The sequence below is a fragment of the Brachypodium distachyon genome, chromosome 1 (genome assembly GCF_000005505.3).
Source record: "Brachypodium distachyon strain Bd21 chromosome 1, Brachypodium_distachyon_v3.0, whole genome shotgun sequence".
NCBI classification, from domain to species: domain Eukaryota; kingdom Viridiplantae; phylum Streptophyta; class Magnoliopsida; order Poales; family Poaceae; genus Brachypodium; species Brachypodium distachyon.
Window position 1 is genome coordinate 4,233,359 of NC_016131.3, and position 21,113 is coordinate 4,254,471.

At 43.7% G+C, this 21,113-nt stretch overlaps 3 protein-coding genes across 3 annotated transcripts; all 3 read right to left on the reverse strand.

Annotated features, from left to right (window-relative positions):
* Positions 1–156: 156 nt before the first annotated feature.
* Positions 157–2,927, reverse strand: LOC100840554 (putative phosphatidylglycerol/phosphatidylinositol transfer protein DDB_G0282179). The gene is made up of 4 exons (XM_003557968.4): positions 2,761–2,927; positions 2,547–2,648; positions 1,023–1,180; positions 157–860 (listed from the first exon to the last, which is right to left on the reverse strand). Exons 1-4 carry the CDS (start codon positions 2,855–2,857, stop codon positions 753–755), a joined length of 465 nt encoding a protein of 154 aa, XP_003558016.1. The 5' UTR covers positions 2,858–2,927; the 3' UTR covers positions 157–752.
* A 1,941-nt stretch (positions 2,928–4,868) lies between these two features.
* On the reverse strand, positions 4,869–6,182 carry LOC100825348 (putative RING-H2 finger protein ATL71). The gene has a single exon (XM_003559302.4). The coding sequence runs from the start codon at positions 5,873–5,875 to the stop codon at positions 5,261–5,263; it is 615 nt and encodes a 204-aa protein (XP_003559350.1). The 5' UTR covers positions 5,876–6,182; the 3' UTR covers positions 4,869–5,260.
* Positions 6,183–13,505: 7,323 nt separating this feature from the next.
* LOC100822367 (dnaJ protein homolog) lies at positions 13,506–16,258 on the reverse strand. Its single transcript, XM_003557995.4, has 6 exons — positions 15,994–16,258; positions 14,977–15,142; positions 14,752–14,893; positions 14,387–14,663; positions 14,108–14,306; positions 13,506–14,004 (listed from the first exon to the last, which is right to left on the reverse strand). Exons 1-6 carry the CDS (start codon positions 16,144–16,146, stop codon positions 13,679–13,681), a joined length of 1,263 nt encoding a protein of 420 aa, XP_003558043.1. The 5' UTR covers positions 16,147–16,258; the 3' UTR covers positions 13,506–13,678.
* Positions 16,259–21,113: the final 4,855 nt, after the last annotated feature.

A 21,113-nucleotide genomic window follows, 5' to 3' on the forward strand; every position in this document is an offset into this window, starting at 1 on the left:
GCTTTTTTTATTTTTTGAGGTGACAAACCTGGACACCTGGTGGTCTAGTAGAGTGTTTACAATCCAGAGGTTCGGTTTGCAAAAGTGATTACCAGAATGTTTTTCTGATACTGAGTGTGGTTGGTAGATTCTACAGCATGACTACTCTAGGCGGCAGGCGCAAATGCTTAACAGGTGTATAGCTTAGGACCAAGTAACATTGAAGATTACAACAATAATCAAAGCACGAGAAAATGAGCTTGCACTAGAGCATACGAGGTGCCTGGTACTCCGGTAGTGCTTCCGGGCTCCACCTTCTCTGTCTAAGCAGACATCGGCATTCACCGTCGCCTTCTTCTTCCAAGACTGCCTGCCTGGATGGACAGCATGCTAGTAGCAGCAAACCAGGACAGGTCGTCGACGGCCATCAGGGAATGAATGCAGCAGCGGTCCCAGTTTCAATCATTGAAACCCTCATGATTCGTGGAAGCAACCAAGGAGTCCAGACCAGTACAGGACGTCAGGACCAGAACAAAAGGTTAACAAGATGCAGCGTCCAATTATACACACACTGACTCAGATGCTACCATCAGCAGACAGAAATCGAGTTTCTATTACTGTATTGCACCATATGCAGTAGTGATATGTGTTCGGCTCTGAACAAAACAGCACAGCGGGACGCGCATGCTTTGTCGCTCCGGAGTACAGCGTGGGATTCAGAGAGTTCTGCGGGAACATCAATTGGTATTTTTGTTGTAACTTAAGGCTTCACTTCAGCTAATGGCAACAGGTGAGATGAACCCGATGCTGAACCCGAACGAGATGCAGGTTAGCACCTCGTTTTTATCTCCCAGCAGCTTCATTTCGAGAGTGTAGGAACCCTGAAACACAACATATAAATGTCAGGATGTGATGCCAAAGTAGCACGTCCCAAGAACCTATTCATTATGCCTGTAAAAAAAAGAGAGAACCTATTCGTTATCACATCTGTGATCTGTCTGACGTTCTAGCCAGGGAACAGAAGAATAGCTAGTAATGCTTACAGGTGGGGTGAACGACGGTAAAGTCTGTTCTTGGGCTAGCACGAATTCGCCAGTAGCAGGGCATGTAGTCCCAGCACAGAAGTCATGAGTCTCGGAATGGACATGGAAAAAGAAGTATGTGACATCTATCACCAGCTTCCCTTTGGTGATGCTTTTATCTGCCAAGTACCAAGAATCATGAAAAGTTTATGAAAAACTGTCATTAGGAAAGAATCAACTAGGAGAAACAATGTAGTTGGTGAATATTTGCATGAATTAGATGCTAGCAGGAGTTCCAGATACGTGCGTTGAAAGGCTAGAGACTGACAGCCTGCCCAATGTAAATGAAATGACACCCAGAAAGCTTTTCAACTTTATTTATACATATTGGTTCCAGCCCATATTCCCAACAAACAAAACAAACCATACTTTCTAGCCAGATCCTAAAACATTCAATATCTAAGCACAAAGTGACAGCTATATCAAGAGCATTTGGTATCAAGACCAAGACCAAGATAATGTTTCCTTATTCGATAGTGTTAGCTACACTGCTGAGTGTTAAGTACAGTCACACAATCTGTATATACTGTTGCGTATGAATTGCAATTTCTGGATATGCAGTTTTATTTTACAGTAAACACTAAACACATGTTAGTACTACATTGCTTTCATTCGCTCTGAAGTGAAGTTAATTAACCACTTTGTGATTTATTAAACTAGAGGTTCAACAAACAATAGAAACATTATTGAACTATGTGGGTGCAAATTACCCCCTTCCCCTAGAAAGCACAACTTCAATTACGCATTAGGCCGTTCTCCTAGCTTTAATGTGCTGTACTTCAACATTCCTAAATTATTGTTGAATCATACAGCAGGTAAGTGGCAGACCATCATGCTTACTTGCTCTGAGATTTGCTGCCAGGGCAACTAAACGGGCATATAATGAACGGTTGAAAGGTCAGATACTTAAGGGACTCAGGGCACTTGGTAAGCTCAAACATCAATAAACAAAGGGAAGTCATGAAACTAAGCAAATACAAAAGCCCTCGTGATTGCAATCTGCAGGTGCAGTTAGAATATTAGGCGTTCCAGAATCCAAGCTTCCAGGTGCACATAGAAATGCTATCATAGAACGCCAGTAGCTGCCTTGTCCACAGCTAGCAGTCTATTCTGACAGAAATACCTAAAGAGAGCTATTTGCTATTTCCCAATTCTGAGTTTCTAAGACATCACAAGCCACAGTAGGCCCTTCGCAAAAACTGAAAAACTGCAATTCGTGCTTGAAATGTTACTGCACACGGGATAAATTCATAGATAACAGTGCACTGATAACAGCAGCGAAACCTTCAGCGGGACACTAAATTGACCCCACAAGCAAAAATGCAATCCCCAGCCGGCAGCTGATCTAAAAGACTAAAATAGGCTCCCCTAAATAGATACTCCTACACGTTACTCGACCACGCAGTTCACGAACACACGGCGGCGCAATTCCCAGTCCAATCGCAGGGAGTTGATGTGTTGATGATAGATAGGTCGATGAATTACCTGTGGAGGCGGAGATCTTGAAGGTGGCAGGCTCACCGCGAACGATGGGTTCGGGGACGATCTCCACGCTGCTCACCTGCACCGGGTAGTGGCGCCCCTTCTCTGCGAAACCAAACCCACAGAAAAAGGAAAGGCTCTCACCGCAGGGAGACAGTCCGCGGAATCTCGGGAACGGGAACGATCTGGCCGCGAGAGGATGGTTCAGAGCACTCACTGCAGTACCCGAAGTCCGCGGCGGTGGCGGAGGAGGCGGAGAGCAAGAGCGCCGCTGCGAGGAGGAGCAGGTCGTGGAGGCGGCGGTCGCTCGCCATTATCGCCGCAAAGCAAAGCTCTAAACTGGCAGGTGTGGCCGTGTGTGGCGACTAAACTGGCAGGTGGACCGTGGACACGAGTCGTGTCGTCGAGGAAGTGGGCCCAGTCAATTCAAGTGGGGTGGGGGGGGGGGAGGGGGAGGGATTGTAGGTCTGACTGGGCCGGTAGGTGGCGAACTGGACTGGGGCACTGGGCTTAGTGGGCAGGTATAGAGATCTTCAGTTGAATAAAAAAGCCTATCTGTTATTTCCAGCTCCCTCAGAAAAAAATGTTTTTCTTGCTAAAAAAAAGAAAAAATTGTTTTCCGTACTCAAAATAAATAAATTGTTTTTCTGATCTAAAAAATGTTTTCTATAAAAAATGAGCAATTATCTACCGCTAGCTGGTACTGTAACTCCAAACACCATCACCCCGGGGAGGGGAGGGGGGAGGGAAGAGGAATTTTAAAAATTCTGACCGTTGACCATAGTAAAAACAATCAACTAGGCACACTAGTCTGTAGTTTTAAGACCTTTTTATTAGTTTGTCTATCTATTTTATTTTTGGGTTTCCATGTGCTGAACTCACATGGACCTAGACTATAATATTACCATACTGGATCATGTTAACCATACTAGTTTTGCTATGAATTGAACAGAGCGATGAAGATCCTGCCGCCTGAATCACAGTTACATCGTCAGGTTTCGGGGAACAAATACAATAAGTCCATGATCTGATTCTCTATTTATTTACTTTTATCATTTATTTTTACATATTACTTACTGTCCTGAATTCATTGTAGGGATGTTATCCCGCGTCACTGCAGTAATTTGGTATTCGCTAAACATGGAAGAACAAACTTAAGAGGAATGTCCTGAATGCATATTCAGACTCCGGGCCAAATCTTTCAGACTGCGGGACAAGGCCAGGTTGCCAACAGATTTTGCAGGCAAGGACACGGACTTTGCCGTGTTCAAAATGCTAGCGTGCTTTGTATCTTGAAATAAAGAAAAGAAAAAAGTGTAAAATTCATATTCGAATTCAAAACTTGCGCAACGGAATATTTGGCCATTTTGGATTTCTCTAGGACACCAGTGGTAAGGCGGTGTACCACACGGTGAAGATTGCACCGGCTATCGCTCGATTGCTGAACCAATAACAGTACCACGATCGTACCACACATAGACTTAAAGACTGACAGAGCAGAAGGTCGTTTACATTTAAATCACCCACCGTAACCAAAGTATTCATCCTTCCCGCGTTGTACTATTACATGCAATAACCCTTAAGATGCCTGAATTCTGATACAGGAGTACTGTACCATTTTCTTCTGCCACCATTCTGCATTTCATCCATGAATCTGAAATTAACTGGCACTTCCACCTTTCCAGCAACCAGATACAAAATTCAGAGTTACTTGCGCTAGTCCTCAAGAGAACAACTGAACCCGATGCACGAACAAAAAGAAAGGAAGCTTCATTCATGTCATCTTGTGGATGGATGGTCATTGTTTTGTTTCGATCAAAGCAAAACTCGCATTCCTCGAAATCGAAGGGGCTTGTCATTTTGCCCTATATCTTGTCTTATAGAACATGCAAACTCATCGGTGTCCGTGTTACTTCAGAGCACAAATCTGTTGGTTTAGCGTAACTGACCCAGCAAACCTGGGGCGAAAAGGGGGCTGTATGTAACCTTGCTTAGAAACCATAGATGGTCTATATTAAACATTCATTTGGCGTGTTGCTAGAATTGAAAATTGGTCAACTCGCTGGAGTCTGAATTTTTTGAACTAGTAGTAAGCAACTAAGTACTAGTAGAAGTATGATTCTTCTTCTACTTGACGCCGAAAGTTGACAACATTGCATCAAGTGAAAGTGTTGACATAGAATCTTCGGTACTACCTCCGATCCTAAGTTCTCGAAATATTACATGTATCTAGACATTTTTTATGTAGATACATCCATATTTGGGCAAATTTGAGACAAAAATTTAGGATCGGAGGGAGTAACATTTATGAATGAGTATGAAAACTAGATCATGCATTTGCATTTCGAGCTTTGAATCCACCATTCACAGTATCTTCAGAGTAAGAGTATTGCTCACTAAATTGAAACTCAGAACAGAAATTGGCCATGTTGGGCATCTGCGCGAACTAAATTGATCTACATTTAACTTGCTAATCTGAAAAACAATCTTTGAGCTCAACCTCAGAGGTTCAGAAAGCTAACCAGGCTTGCATTTTCATCAGAAAGAGAGCTAATTAAGCTGAAACCGAATTTAATTACACCCCAAGACCAACAAAAGAAGTTTCTTCTAATTCCTATCCCGATCGAAACAATTCCCCCACCTGTTCCATTTCATACTGAACAGTAAGAAAGGAAAACCAAAGCGAGGGAGACAGAACCTCCGTGTGTCAAGTCATGTCAGGACGGCCTGGCCATGGCCAAGGGCGTGACCTCGGCGAGCGGCGTGGGCATGGGGCTGGGCAGCGGCGAGGTCCTGCAGACGGGGCACGTGGGGTGCTGCCGGAGCCAGGGGTCGACGCACTCCCGGTGGAACAGGTGGCCGCAGTCGGGCAGCATCCGGAGCACGTCGCCGTCGCCGTAGTTGTCCAGGCACACCGAGCAGCACGTGCACGTCGTGGACGCGCCCGGCTTCTTCTTCTTCTTCCCCTTCGCCTCGCCGTACACCACCTCCGGGTACCCCTTCAGCGTCGCCTCGTCGATGCCCAGCTCCAAGTCGGCCTCGGCGCCATTGCTGTTGTTGGCGTTGGCGTCTTCGTCTTCCGGACGGCGCCGGCGCGGGCGGCGGGTGGATGCGGCGGCGTCCGTGTCGGCGATGGCGGGCGGGGCGCGGGTGCAGAAGTAGGAGGCGAGGGTGATGGTGGTGATGAGGAGGAGGATGCCTACGGAGACGCCGACGCCGTAGCCGAAGCCGCCGATGCGGTCCGAGCTGAACATGCCCACGGAGTTCCCGTCCGGCGGGTTCAGCTGCCGCCCGGGCCCCGGCGGCGGCGGCGGCCCACCGGAGGAGCTCATCTTAGTTAACTTGCTCCTGGCCGGCCCAAGAACACGCAAACGCGCGAGGTGAAGCGAATGAAAGAAGTGAGGTGACGGGTCGTCGAGGAGGATGGAGAGCGATTTGTGTTGTGTGTTCTTGAATCTTGATCGGTTCCGGTGGGGGTTTTTGTTTGCGCTCGAAGGGAGCTCGGATCCAGCCAGGGGAGGTTGCGAGGGGGACGTCAACGCTTTGCATGTTGCAAAAAGGATCCCTCGAGAGAGTGTTTACCATGTACGGTTCCGGGAGATCAGTCGTCGTATTGGCATGATGAGAGAGGGGTTGAGGCCGGGAAATGGGTAATGGTTCCGAGGTCAAAGCTGCTGCTGCGGCATTGGCAACTGGGCTGTTTTAAAATGATCGTTAGTTTGGGTTTGAGTTTTTTTTTGGGGTGGGTGTTCCTGCATGCATGTTTTTGTTTGTTTGTTGATTTGCCTGTTTTGTTGCGTCACGGTCATGGGTTCGCGGTTTGACTTTTGCAATATGTCTTGTCAGTTGCTTTTGCTGAATATATAATTGTTCGAGCGTTGTGAATGACCCAACGGTGTATGCAATTTGAGCTTTTCTTATTCCTGTTTAACATGATTTTGGGTACTACAAGCAACCATTAGATTCTTCATGGTTGTATAACGTTGTTTATATTACTCTCGGTTCCATGATAGAATTGGCCATGGCAACCTTGTGCGGCGTTGCGTTGGACATCCTCCCGTCAGAAGCTTGTCATGTGAATCAGAGTCGCATACTGTGCCCGATTGGTTCCATGATAAAATGATTTTGATCATCATCCAAAATCCCCGCGATGGAGCATAGCAAGGATGTTTCTGAGTCTTTTGCTACGAAGGTACAAGGAGTGCAGGGACTACAGCTACATCTGACTGAGCTCAGTCAGGAAGATGAAGAGGAAACTACTCAAGGAGAGAGTTTTGTGGGGGATTTTACAAATACAATTTCTGAAGCTGACAAAGATGCAGCTTTGCGTAGAAGTCTGAGGCTGGAGAAACAGGGACAGGTAGATGCCAGAGTGGAGGACAGAGCCATTCACCAGGTAAAAGTGAAGAATCTGGAGATTCCCAAAAGTACTTCTAATCCTATCACTGTTCTTGCTACTTCTAATCATGAGTTGGTTAATCTTGCTAGAAGTTTAGATGTTAATTTGGGGGTTTCTGACTTGGATGAGGTTGCCGCTTTGGGAGTTAATTAAACAGTTGGAACAATCTAGATTAGATTTATATTTGCCAAACTTGTGTCTTCAATAGCTTCTAAGGAACTCTTAGAACAGCCATCTGCTGTGACTAATCAGTTTCAGGAGTTGGTAGATACAATAGATGGTCTTTCTTTAGATGATGAGGATGATGATTTTTCTGCTAACCAGTTAGTGTTGAATGGGAGGTAAAAGAACAAACGAGGCTCACCTGAATGTTTTAGTGTGAAACCCCTAGCTAAAGTAGGTCGTAGGAGAGTGAAGAAAAATATCTAATGATTGGTGTGTTTTGGAATTGCAGAGGTATAGGGGGGAGGGAGAAAACGAAATTTGTTAGAGAATTAATTAGAGAAAGAAAGCTGGATTTTGCGGGGTTACAGGAAATTATGAAAACTGATTTGATGATGCTTTTTTACTATCTTTACAAGGGAATGTTGATTTTATTTGGCACTGGCTGCCGGCTGATGGCAAATCAGTGGGGGTATTACTAGGTTTTAGGGAATCTGAATTTGATGTAATTTCTATAGAACTTGGTACTTATATTTTGAAAGCTGAGGTATTTCATAAAAGTACCCTGTCTGTTTGGTTTTTGCTGAACGTTTATGGAGATGCTCAAGTTGAGGGAAAAGAAGCTTTTCTGTTGGAATTAGTTTCTTTCTGTAAAAGTTGTAATGGTCCCTTCCTGATTGGGAGTGACTTTAGCATCATTAGGAGGGCTGAAGAAAGGAATAAGCCTGGGGGCTTAGGGAGGTGGACTGATATTTTCAATGATGTGGTAAAAAGTCTGGATTTGCAGGAACTTGAGTTGGGAAATAGACTGTATACTTGGTCAAAGATCACTCTGATCCCTTGTTCTAGAAATTAGATAGGTTCTTGATGAATGAGGAGTGGGGCTCTATTTTCCCTATGGTTAATGTCTCAGCTCTGGAGAGGGGAATCTCTGATCACTCTCCATTGCTGTTAGACTCTGGTAGTAATGTTGTATTTAATCCTCCTTTTAAGTTTGAGCTTTGCTGGTTGTTAAGAGAGGAGCTGGCTTTTATTGTTGCCGAGGTGTGGGGCTTGGATCTCAGTCACCTCAGTAGTTTAGATGAGTGGCAGGTTAGAATCAGGTTGCTCAGGAAAAAGTTGAAAGGTTGGAACAAAAATGTAGAAAGTGTCTATAGGAAGGAAAAGAAAGAACTCTTAGCTCTAATTGATTTTATTGATAAGACCAGTGAGGTAGAGGGACTAGTGGCCCAAGATTGGGAGAGGAGGTTGTTTTTTTTTAAAAGGCTTAAAGAAATTATGCAAGAAGATGATGTGAAATGGTGGCAAAGGTCTAAAGAACAGGAACTTTTATTTGGAGATGGAAACACTAAGTTTCTTATGGCAAAAGCCAGTGGGAGAAAGAGGCAGAATAGGATAGTTAGTCTCAAAGTGGAGTATCAAATTCTTACAGAGGAGAAGGAGCTGACCACTCACATAACTGACTTTTATAAGCAGTTGTTTGGGGGTTCTGCTCCCTCCTATATTGAGATGAATTTTAATTTCGCTAGAACTGTCAAGATTGAGGAAAATGCTAGACTTTTAGAACCTTTTTCGTTTGAAGAGATTAAATTTGTTGTGTTTTCTATAAAAAAAAACAAGGCACTAGGTCCGGATGGATTCCCCGTAAAATTCTATCAAAGATTCTGGCACCTTGTTAAATTTTCTTTGAAAAGACTTTTAGATGATCTTGTGAAGAGTGTTCTTGATGTGTCCAGGCTAAACTATGGAATTATCACTTTGGTGCCAAAAACACCAGAAGCTGACATAATCCAAAAGTTTAGGCCCATTTGTCTCCTTAATGTTAGTTTAAAAATTCTGACCAAAGCTTGTAATAATAGAATGATACAGCTGGCCGATGATATCATTGATCATGCACAAACAGCTTTCATCCCAGGTAGATTTTTTCTTGATTGGGTAGTTGTTTTACACGAAATCCTTAATGAGGTTCATAGAACAAAAAGTCCTGGGGTTGTTTTAAAAGTAGATTTTGAAAAGGCTTATGATAAGATTAATTGGGAGTTTCTCAAAGATGTCATGTATCAAAAAGGCTTTTCTCAGATGTGGATTGACTATATGTTAAGCTTTGTTTGTGGAGGTAAAGTGGATGTGAAAGTTAATGACAAAATAGGACCTTTTTTTAGAACTTACAGGGAGTGAGACAGGGAGACCCTCTCTCTCCTTTACTGTTCAACTTAGCTGTAGATGCTCTAACTGGGTTGGTCAAAACTGCTCAGAGTAGAGGTTTAGTTAAGGGGTTGGCTTCTCATCTAGTTCCAGGAGGGTGTGTCATTCTACAATATGCAGATGACACTATTTTCCTCTTGGAAGCTGATGTTGAAAGTGCCAGAAATCTTAAGTTTATTTTGTGCTTATTTGAACAGGTATCTGGTTTGAAAATTAATTTTCATAAGAGTGATTTATACTGCTTGAGTAGTGCTCAGGAGTTAGGTTGTAGCCTAGAGGAAATCTTTACCTGTAAGTTGGGAGATTTTCCTTTTAGGTATCTAGGTGTACCTCTGCACTTTAAGAGGTTAGCTAACAGTGACTGGAAACAAGTAGAAGAAAGAGTGGAAGGCAGACTGGCAAGTTGGCAAGGGAAAATGCTCTTTAGAGGGGGTCGCTTGATGCTCATCAATGCTTGCATGAGTTCAATCCCTAATTATATGATGTCTCTTTTGGAGATTCCAAAAGGGTTTATTAAGAAACTTGATTTTTTTTAGGAAAAGAATGCTTTGGTAAGAAGGGTTTGATCAAAAGAAAATTCACTTGGTCAATTGGCCGGCCATTTGCCAGCCCAAAGACCAGGGGGGTTTGGGGGTTGCAGATCTGGAAGTCATGAATTTTTTCCTCCTTTGTAAGTGGATCTGGAGATTAGAAACCACTACAGGAAAATGGCAGAAAGTGATTATGAGGAAATACTGTAAAGGGAAGTCTCTGGCTTTAGTTTCTTTCAAGAATGGGGATTCACACTTTTGGGATGGAGTTATGCATGTCAAAGACACCTTTCTAAGTTGTTGTAGAAGGTTAATTGGTAATGGTAAGCGTACTTTGTTTTGGATAGAAGAATGTACTTCGTTTTGGATAGAAGAATGGATTGGGGGCAAACCTTTGGCAGATCAGTTCCCCAGACTATTTAGATTAACCTTTAACACTGATATCACAGTGCATAAGGTGTTCTCTGATGGCTGGGGGGCAATTAGGTTTCGAAGGACCCTAGTAGGAGACACTCTTACGCAATGGGGGAAGCTAAAAAACCTGTGTAGGGGGGTGACTTTATCTGATAGAAAAGACAAACTTTTTTGGAAACTGGAAGCAAAGGGTAGATTTTCTGTTGGATCTTTGTACAGATTGTTAAAAAGATCACAGGTTCCTTTTCCTTATAACTTTATGTGGAAGATTAAAATTCCTTTGAAAATTAAGGTATTCATGTGGCTAGTCAGTAGAGGGACAATACTTACTAGAGATGTACTAGGGGGCAGGGGGTGGGAGGGGGAAAAGTGCTGTCTATTTTGCTCCAGGAAGGAGTCGATAGACCATCTTTTCTTTTCTGCTCTCTGGCTAGGTACGTCTGGTGTGTTGTTCAGATTAGTTTCGATATGTCTTCCCTGCCGACTAGTGTAGCCAATGTTCTAGACGTTTGGCTATTGCTTTTTGGCAAGAAGGAGAGAGATCTGGTGCTTGTTGGTTTTGCCGCGATCATTTGGGTGTTATGGAAAACGAGGAACAATGCTTGTTTTCATAATTTGATGCCTCATGATCCCTCTGCGGTGATTTTCCAAATGTGCTACACTATTAATCTGTGGGCTGGATTACAGAAAAACGATGCTCGGGAGGACCTTCTCAGCTGCTGCGAGCAGCTGTGGCGAGTCACGGCTGAGCTCTTCAGGCGATCGCAGGGCTGGGCTCCAGTGACAAGAAGATTGGTGGCGGGATCAGGAGTTTGAGCAGAAATCATAAACCGCGAAGTTTTGGTATCCTGGAGTTGTCGATTTTGATACAGTGTTCTCCTATTTTTTTCTCAGTTGTAATAACTAAACCCCATTTTGGTTGGGCATGCACTGTGCTGTGAGCTCTTTGCTGCTGAACCTATAGGGTTAGAGCTGGGTTTCTCAGTCTTTCTGAGTTGTGTTTTAACTTATGTCACACTTTGGTTTTCATTAATGAAAACGGGGGGCAGCCCCTTTGATAAAAGAAAAATCCAAAATCACCGCAAGCCTTTTCTGTCACGGGCTTCCATCACCATCGTGTCTTCGTGTCCAAGAAGAAGATGGCGAGAAATTAACAGTACGGGTGGCAATAAAATTGACGGAAGCTCGATCGTTTTTCAACTGCGTGAACAATGGCGATGAGACGTGTATGTGTCTCGTACCTCTCCTTAACTAGGCCAGGTTTACTTGAGCTGCAGCTAAGAACTTGGGCGGGCATCATCTGAAAAATGGCCACCAAGTCTTTTAGCGTGTTACACGTATCCCAAGTTTTCACCACCTCCTCTGCTACTACTTGTCAACGCTTCTGCTGCTAGCCATCGTATCGTAGTAACTAGTAGTTCGATTACACGTGAATCATTGCTCAGACCATCACACTGACCGTGTCACTGGGGTTAAGCTCCTGACATCGAATTCGGAAGATCTATGAACGACTCAAGATATGTTTCCATCATGGCTTCTTCAAGGCAGCTGATGTCACGTGAGATCTAGTCATGGCTTCAGCCTTCAGGCCGAAAGAGGTGAGTCCGATGTAGACAGTACAAGGATAATCCTGAAATTTCACAACTGCTACATGCCCTCCTAAAAGAGGAAGGAAACTACAGCTACGATAAGCGACAGGTTAATTAATGAAGAAAGCAAAAAGGGCTTTGCTTCACCAAAGGGGAACGCCAAAGACAGTGAAATATCGTAGCCTTTATCTCATTTGACCTGACCCACACCGATTGACACCTTGGAACCGAACGTGTGTTGTTGCTCAGAAAATAGGTTTCATCTCGTTCCAACTTCTCCCATTAATTATTTGTTTTCGGGTGCAAGGTCAGAATCCAGAAACATAAGTTGAAGAACAGACTTGTCTGATTAGCCTTGAAGGTCGTCCTCCCTTAAAGAAAACTCGGAAGGTCAACTGCCACAAGCACAGAACCGCAGAGGAATAATAATACAACCGTAGAGGAATAATAATTTTTGCTGGGTAGAAAAGGTCGACATGAATATTCAGCTGCAATAATGTACTACTGCATATGTGTTGCTTGAGTAGCAGTCTGCCAGCAGGTAACGACACCTTCCCCGATTCCCCCCCTCTGGTAGGAGTATTTGGATGAAGCAAGGTACTCTATTCATCTCAACATAGGATCCTACTATTATTTTCATGTTTATTCCTAGTTCCTCGTATGCTGCTCCGACCTTGCAGCCAGCGGTGGAGTCCGTTTACACGTTTGTTTTCGTCACTGCTGAGGCACACTGACGTGGCTTTACGGAATCTACCTGTTGCATCGGCGCTTCGGCAGATTCGTGCGTGACGATTGGGACAGGGACAGTTGGTGATTTCTCCCCCCTGTCTCACGTCACGGATTATCGCCCTCTCACGAACCTCTCATTCTACAGCAAACTTAAAGACCTCGAGGGGACGATTTTGGGAAGGATTGAGGTGCCGTTTGGCGCTGGATGGTACTGGAAAACCAAGATCGGGGTTTTGTCAGTTCGTCAGGGCAGTTTTGCCGACGGGGAGGTCGCGGTGTCGCCTTCCTTGTATCGGGGTAATCTTCGCGCGCTCGATCTCTGTTTCATAGGTGGCCGGCGAAGCACCGACGAAGAACGTGTGTGATCATAGACGGAAGGGCTTGCAGGATGTCGTACAGCGCGGCCACTTGGGTCGTTGCCGCCTCCTGTCAGTTGCGATTCAACGTTTTAGATCCGGCTTCATAGATCCGACGAAAACTACGGATGACGTCTTCACGAGCGGTACTTCACGCATTTTTTTCCCAGCTTACAACGGCGGCAGCTGGCTGGCTTCAATACGGCCGCAGAGAGCAGCACCTGGGGTCTATACTCAATCCTTTTGTCAAGGGTGTTCTTTTGATGTATTGTGCAGCAATTCGGCTTGGTTTCTTCCTACTACGTATTCGTATTTGCACATTTTTGTGTACCGTTTTCCAGCTTGTATAAATACAAGTAGCGTATGGCTTACGGGCATAGACGTTCAAAAACAGAAATTCCCCACGAGCCTTCATTTTTGTTTTCCAGCAGTGTTTCAACATAACGAGCGTGCCATATGAGGGCAGAAGGGCTGGCGCTGAAGATGTTCCAAGTTCGGCAAGATCTTTGCAAAACTTAGACACCCGAGTCAGTTCACGAGTCATCTACTACGAGTAAACGTCTTGTGCCAGCCAGACGACAACACAAATATTTTCTGAGCGAAACTGCCATTGTATAGAGTCAAATGCTCATATCATATAACTAGCACCAAAAGGTTCCACGTAAGGCACCTCTAATAACAGGGGAAAACTTGAGAAAAGCATCGCAAACAAGCGACCAGAACAAATTGCCGCCAACAACATCAGAACCCCCTACTGCTGGGCACACTGCACCCGCTGGCCGCCACCGCCGGGCATGTCCTCGTCTTCATCATAGGCCTCCTGCTGCTGCTGTTGCTGCCGCCTCCTCATCTCCTCCTCGATGTCGATGTCATATGCCATCGTCTCCTCACACTCATCCAGCTCCATATCCGTGTACTGGGAAGCCGGCTTGGGCGGGAGGACCGCCTCAAGGGCCTTGCACTGGTCCGGGTTCAGCGAGTCTGGGAAATCCACCGTGAAGTGGATGTAGAGCTTGCCCTTCATGAATGGCCTCTGGTACATGGGCATGCCCTCGTCGTTGATCGCCTTGAATGAATCTGCACAAAGATTTATCATGATCAATGACTCAATGAGCATCGGTTAATTGCAAGAACTGAACCAAACCACCAATAGATTCCTCATCCAGGTCGTCACACTTACCAGGCTTGACTACTTCGCCAGGGTTGGACTTGATGAGAAGCTGCCTGCCATCCAAATGAGTCAGAACATACTGGAAGCCGCACAGTGCTTCGGTGAGGGTCAGGGTGTGCTCATAGAAGAGGTCGTCGCTCTTTCTCTTGAACTTGGGGTGCTCCTTCTGCTGGAGGACAAAGATTATGTCTCCAGTGAGGGTATCAGGCTGCACAACACAAGCAAACAATTAGTTATGGAACAGGTGCCAACACCTAGAGTAAGCTTCGTGCTGAAATTTTGACATACCGCTTCATCAGCCTCTCCGGGGAAAGTGATCTTCTGGCCATGCTGCATCCCCTTCTCAACCACCACCTCAAGAACCTTCTTCTCTTGTGAAACCTTCTCCCCCTTGCACTGCGGGCATCTATCCTTGTCACTGATGGTCTCCCCAGTTCCCCTGCAGTCGTTGCAAGGCTGCTGCATTTGTTGAATCATTCCTGGTCCCAACTGGCGGATTTGCATCTTATAACCAGCTCCTTGGCAACCAGCACACTTCATTGAAGCGCCAGACTTTGACCCCTTGCTGTACGATGAATACAGTAGTACAGTGAGAATTTAGAGCTCACAAAGGCACGCAGGTTACGAGCATGCAAGGGAGCAGATTGACTTACCCATTGCACTTGGAGCAGAGCACATTGCGTGAAAGAGAGAGTTTCTTTGATGTTCCATTGTACAATTCCTCAAGGGAAACTTTTAGAGGATGAACAACATCCTCACCCCTGCGCTGCCGCCTGCCCCTACTGCTGCCACCGCCTATAGAACACAGTATTGGTTAATTTGGGTCACAACAGGGGCGAACCACAATGGCAAATGGAACTATGTAGTTGGTGGTGTACCTCCAAAGGGACTGCCTCCAAAGAATGACTGGAATATGTCAAAAGGGTCGTGCATTCCTCCTCCACCTCCCATTCCCTCCTTGAGGGCATCCTCACCATACTGATCATAGATCTCTCGCTTCTCAGGATCACTGAGTACCTCATAAGCCTGAGCTATCTCCTTGAACTGCAAGAGAACAATCATTTGTTAGCCAACTCAACCAGAAACCAAAAAATCTTGCCCAGCAAGATTATCCACCGAAAGCATCAGCACCCAAAAAAAAGCTTGACAGGCAAGCATCATTAGTCAGTGCTATTACAACAAGGTTAGGAATCAAACTAGGTTGCGTAAAGCAACAGATGCTTTGCAGCTTTGAATGGCACATACAATACTTTGTTCTAGCAAGCAGTATAGCATAACATAATATCTGAGTAGTCAGATTGACAATTCTCAACAATAATATTGGTGCGAGTTCCATATTTAAACCCATAACCAGTCAGGAGTCCCTTACGGAGACAGTAAAAAATTACTTCCCAAGACAAGCATTATCGATAGGCAAGTAACACCGCTCAAACCAGTTACAGAGAGGTGAACATAACAATTAACTTTCTGAAGCCACAGTTGTAGTCCCACATGAACCTAGCCATTACTCCTACATCAGCGACAAGATTCTAATGAATTGCTCATTGATAAACATCTAAGATCATCCAATATTGTTTCGAGCATGTGAACAATTACGAGAACAAATGTATCAGGTTAATTAGAATACTACGCAAAGGAGAACAGTTCCATGGATTTATGCTGCATACTACGCAATTGAGAACTTAAAATTTGAATTAGAACCACCTAAATTCTCCCCGGCCCAAACGCATCAAGCACGTATCGACCAATCCATCGAATTCTACAACCCCTGCCGCAGATCCACCACCACCGCCTAAATCCACCGTACAGAATCGCCCCCCATAAGCTACCACCGCCTACACCGGCTTACACGGACAGATCGGAACGAAACGAAGAGATCAGCCGGCGGCGCTCACCTTCTCGGGGTCGCCGCCCTTGTCGGGGTGGTTCTTGATGGCGGACTTGCGGTAGGCCTTCTTGAGGTCGTCCTGGGACGCTTCCTTGGGCACGCCCAGGATCTCGTAGTAGCGCGTGTTGTCGCTCTTCTTCGGCGGCCCGCGCCCGAACATCTCGCCTGCTGGGGGAAGAGAACGAAAATTCCGAGGAAACCCTAGCTGTTTGATCCGGTGGGGAAGCGAGGTCGCGCGGTCGGGATCGGTTTGTGAGGAGGAGAAGAGAACGAGGAGGAGGTTGTAGTTATAGCGAGGGCGGGACGGGTGGTGGGCAGTGAACGCTCTGGAAGATGCCGGGAGGCTACGGGGGAGAGGAGCGCGGGCCGTTGGATCTTGATCTGGCGGTGGTGGCTCGGGCTTCCAGATGGTTCCGGGGTGTTCCGGAGAAAGGGGAGCCAGGCAGCAGGAGCGGGTTTTGGGAAGGGGAGCGCGTGTTGACTTGACTCCGGTATGGTAGTGCGATGCTGATACGAAGTTTGAACCGGGTGCGGGTCTGATGCGGAGGAACATCCGATATGGATATTCCAAATTAATTGGAAACCCACGTGTGCATTACCCCGACATTTCTCGCAAGGTCATAATAATTCGCTCAAACAAGAGACCATTTTAAGAAATTACAATTATAAGATGGGATACTTGTGACATTATTTCAAATTCAAAATGGACCTTTAGACGAAATACTTATTGAGGTGAATCACATTTTACAGTTAGATTATGATAACTAAAAATCCCACGTCTTATACGCGTCAGCGAACTACTGTGAACACCATCATCTTCCTCGATCTGCAGCCTGCAGCTCAAATGACCCGACGCTACTTGCCTCCACCCGCCCCTTTCCCATATATGTCATGCCACGGCCTGTCAAGCACGACGGCAAGGGACGTGGCGGCGGCTTTAGGATTTGTTTTTCTCTGATGTCACGTTGTTTCAAAATTCTGGAAAGTTGGACATGAACCATGCAATATCTTTGATTAGTATTGTTCCAAACATTCGTAAATATGGATTTGTCATTAGAAAATTGAATGCTAATATACATTCTCGTGCCGCCTGGCTCGGTGCTGACTTAACCTCGTTTTTATCAATGAGGTTCTGGTGTACTAATATCTAATGTATCCATTGGAGTTGACCTGGACTATATGTAGTGTTCGCGAACTGAGGAACCAATGCAACAGTGATTACCAGGCCTTTAGCCGCGATAATTTTTCATATTTTCCAACCAAGCCTAGATACAAAAAACATGGGATCACAATGAGATTTGAAGTTAGACCATCGCTAGCTATGTTGTCATTCTTACGGTAGGAAAACAGTTGTGTGCTAAGGAGGGTAGTGAGGGAAGATCAATCAATTTAGGCCATGCTAGGTGGTAGATGACGAACAAACCATCTCATCGCCTTCGTTACACAAAACATCTTTACATGTATTCTTTCTATAAAAACTATGGTCACAACAACTGGCAGCATCAGGAAGAAAAGAAGAGCGGTCATTAACCAAGACAGAAGTAGGGGCAACAACAAATTAGAGCCATATAATGAGCAGATTTAAAATTTGAACCAGATACTTTTTTCTTTATGATCATTTAATGATATTTTTTGTTTTGGCCCCGTATTGTGGCACAACGTAAAGTTTTGGTAAACCTAAGAAAATTTAGTTCGTCGTTGTTTTTCTGATCAATTCTTGCATAATGGAATAATGAGTCGGAGCAAGATTTAAGATTTAGTTCTTTCATACAAAAAAAGGGTCAACTTGTACATTACAATATAGGGGGGTAAAACAAAAATATGCTTTCTTCTAACCATCTCGATGAGTAGTACAACAAAAAATATTTAGTATTTTCTTAATGTTTCTAACCTTTTAATTAAAATAGATCTTTATAGTGTACTCAATTTTATACATTTCCTTACGTTAGAAATGACACATATACATTACTTCGTACTACATTAGGTCCTTTTATTTTTACCGTTAATTGACATTGTATTATTTCTGCAATTGACTTTAACTCGGTGTTTGCCTCTCCTGATACCTTCCGAAAGGTACCAAAGAACTCTTTAATGCTAATGTGATGCGACCACTGCTAATAGATACGGTGGTGGTTGTTTTGCCACCATTACTTATCCGTTGTCGGAACTAAAGAATTAGTTTTTGAAATTTGAAATGATTTGTAGCCTGAATTCAATTTATAGTCTCTTTGAGTTGTTTCATGTTGTCGTTGAGGGCCCCGTCGTTCCTGTTGTCGCCGAGATCCTAATGTTTCTGTTTTTGTCGAAGGTGACCTGATACTTTACATGATATATATTTTAATTATTTAAGATTAAGATTTAGTTGTTAGAAACAGTATTTTAACTAGAGATATTTTTAAAATTAGACTTTACCTAAAAGTTGTTCGTTCTATGTTATGGATGATATTTTGTTTAAACATCTTTTAGTTTGATTCATGTGGACTGCAATACGTTGCATTTTTTACATGTCTGTTGTACCTAACAACATTCATCCGATTTTTTGAAATTTTTATTTGATATATCTTAAGTTTACGGTAATATGATTTGCGGAACATTTTTGTACTATTCGGAAAACTTGAAATTTGGTTTGTTTAGTGAGCCTACTAATTTTGTATTTTTTTACGACATTGTATATACGACTGTGCGGAACTGCAAAAGTCTAAGGATGCAGCTGCTGGGACAAAACATGTTGGGGCTAAGGATACACCGACTGGCTTATGCCAAATGAGCCCGTTCCTGATCCGAACCTAGGTTGGGAATTAGTAGTGTAATAATATTTATTCTAAACTAGTTTTGTGGCAGCAGGTCTTTTACTTGTATGAAGAATTGAAGATATGTCTCTAATGTCTTCCTTGGTAAATATCATCCATCTTCATGTAGGTTCTGGAATATTCCAATTTTCTCATGTGAAACATTTACTAGAAGGCTCCTTGTAAATATTTTACAACTTCAGTTATTAAAAGTATTTTAGAATTTTCTCATGTATGCATTGCCATTACTCAACAGTGACTTCCAAACCATCTCTTCAATGCCATTCTTGGATTTTCTTACTGCCAGTGCGCCCTTTCTTCTTTTCTAGATGCATTGGTTTCTTCTAAACCTCACTGCATTCTTGCGGCTCAATTTTCTCCTTTGTCCTTCTCCAAACGTTCCCATTTTCTATTTCTTTGTATAAAGATACTCAAGAAGAGAAGAAACAACATAACTCTTATCTCGTGGCTTTGTCCTCCATACCTCATGCCTCTTGACCTCCAATTGACTCCGTTGGGGCTCCACGACTCTAAGATGATCCATACATTTGTCCTCATTCCTTTTTTACCTTCACTAATGGATCATATTTCATGACTAATGCTCCATCACCACCTTCGTTATGTTCTGCCTCCACCTGTGGCTCCTCATCCACAAAAGTTATATGCTTGGTCCCATCCAATTTATTCAATTTATTATCCTCGGTGGAGACAATTAGTGAGAAGCAATCTTCTTCACCATTCTCCTCCATATTCTTCTAGATCCTCAGGGAGAAGCAACCTTTCATCATTCTTTTCCTCTCTAAATTCTTCTAGAGCCACACCTTTGGTTGGCGGATGCTCACTCTCAGTCAAGTCTTCAATAAAATTGATTTCATCATCGTCCATGCTTGTTATAGCTTGAGCATCTCATTCTTCCTCTTCTACGACCACATACGTCGTAGTCACTAGTTATTTCTCGAAATGCTTTTGACACTCCAATAGTCCCTAGCAATATGACTTCTTGCCATAATTTAAAACACTCACCTTTCTTTCACCTTTCATATATCAGCTACCGCTGATTTATTTTCCCTTGAGCTCCTTGGGATAGACGCTATCTCCTTTGTGCACCACCTCTAATCTATTCCACTTCTCTTTCACCGCTGCTCGGTCTATTAGTGGACATAGATAAACATAGTCCCTCTTCATATCTTTTTTTTTTCACTTTTTTGATTAGCCAATAAATTTTCCAACTCCACCAATGATGGTTGCTTTAGCCATCCTCTCATAGTGGAAATAAACCCATTGTACTCGAATTTTAGGCCATATATGATGATCCTCTTCATCCTTGTCTCGGTAATCATAATTGCCCGTTCTTTTGCAAATCCCTAACTAGAGAGCTAACTCAAAACTTTCGTAATTGCCATATCAACCACCACGTGCCATACTTCAGCTCTGACATTTGGACTAAAGATGTTCCCGCTTCTTGAGTTTAGGATTTCAAATGCACGGTTTACAAGTTTACGGACTAAACTATTCACATCTACAAAGTAACATTTCAAATACTACCTCCGTTCCATAATTCTTGTCAAAATATTACATGTATCTAGACGCTTTTTAGGAATAGGCACATCCATTTTTGGGCAAATTTGAGACAATAATTATGAAACGGAGGGAGTATTATTTACTAACACACCATCATTTCATTGTTATAACATTGAAATTCTCATTAACACATCAGCATTTCATTATTGTACTATTAACATTTCATAAAGTGCTATATTTTCACTTTATCGTTGAAATTTTCATTAACACATGTGTGATTCATGGCCACTTTCTTATGATTGGTTGAAGTGACCCCGATATGTACGAAGAGTCAAAATTGAGCTTTAAGTGATTTTTTTTTACTAGGGCTGAGACCTACAGTTGACCCAATTTCGGTATCAATGCATGCAATTTCATTACAATGTCAACCTCATATCGATTAGATAGTATTATTGGGGAGGCACAAAGGCATGTAAATCAATGACATCGGAAGGTCTAAATCAAATTGTGCCAAAATGATCTTTTGTTAGTGGCTTGGTTTCCGAAGTGCTCAAGGGAAAAGTATGCATCTACCTCACAACTAACCTAAACCCCACCCACGTGCCCAACATCTCAAAAACTCATCTTTACAGGCTCTAAGCATGGTTTTAAATAGCACGCTATTTCCTCGATGCTATAGCATATCTGAAGACCCGACGGTACGTTTAAGCAATTTTTCTCGCTATGCCGCTATTCTCGGTTAGCACGCTAAATGGTGCTAAACGCCATTTGCTATAACGTCGCTAAATATTTTAGCATCCAAAATCCAAATAGTATC

What these genes read in the sequence shown, in the direction of transcription:
- LOC100840554 (XM_003557968.4), bottom strand. Translation starts at nt 2,857, where the DNA reads ATGGCGAGCGACCGCCGCCTCCACGACCTGCTCCTCCTCGCAGCGGCG. An exon ending in CGCGGACTTCGGGTACTGCA is followed by an intron (nt 2,649 to 2,760) that starts GTGAGTGCTCTG and finishes TTGGTTTCGCAG; the next exon opens with AGAAGGGGCGCCACTACCCG. An exon ending in CAAGATCTCCGCCTCCACAG is followed by an intron (nt 1,181 to 2,546) that starts GTAATTCATCGA and finishes GGTACTTGGCAG; the next exon opens with ATAAAAGCATCACCAAAGGG.
- LOC100825348 (XM_003559302.4), bottom strand. Translation starts at nt 5,875, where the DNA reads ATGAGCTCCTCCGGTGGGCCGCCGCCGCCGCCGGGGCCCGGGCGGCAG.
- LOC100822367 (XM_003557995.4), bottom strand. Translation starts at nt 16,146, where the DNA reads ATGTTCGGGCGCGGGCCGCCGAAGAAGAGCGACAACACGCGCTACTAC. An exon ending in AGGGCGGCGACCCCGAGAAG is followed by an intron (nt 15,143 to 15,993) that starts GTGAGCGCCGCC and finishes GTTCTCTTGCAG; the next exon opens with TTCAAGGAGATAGCTCAGGC. An exon ending in CTCTGCTCCAAGTGCAATGG is followed by an intron (nt 14,664 to 14,751) that starts GTAAGTCAATCT and finishes TTCATCGTACAG; the next exon opens with CAAGGGGTCAAAGTCTGGCG.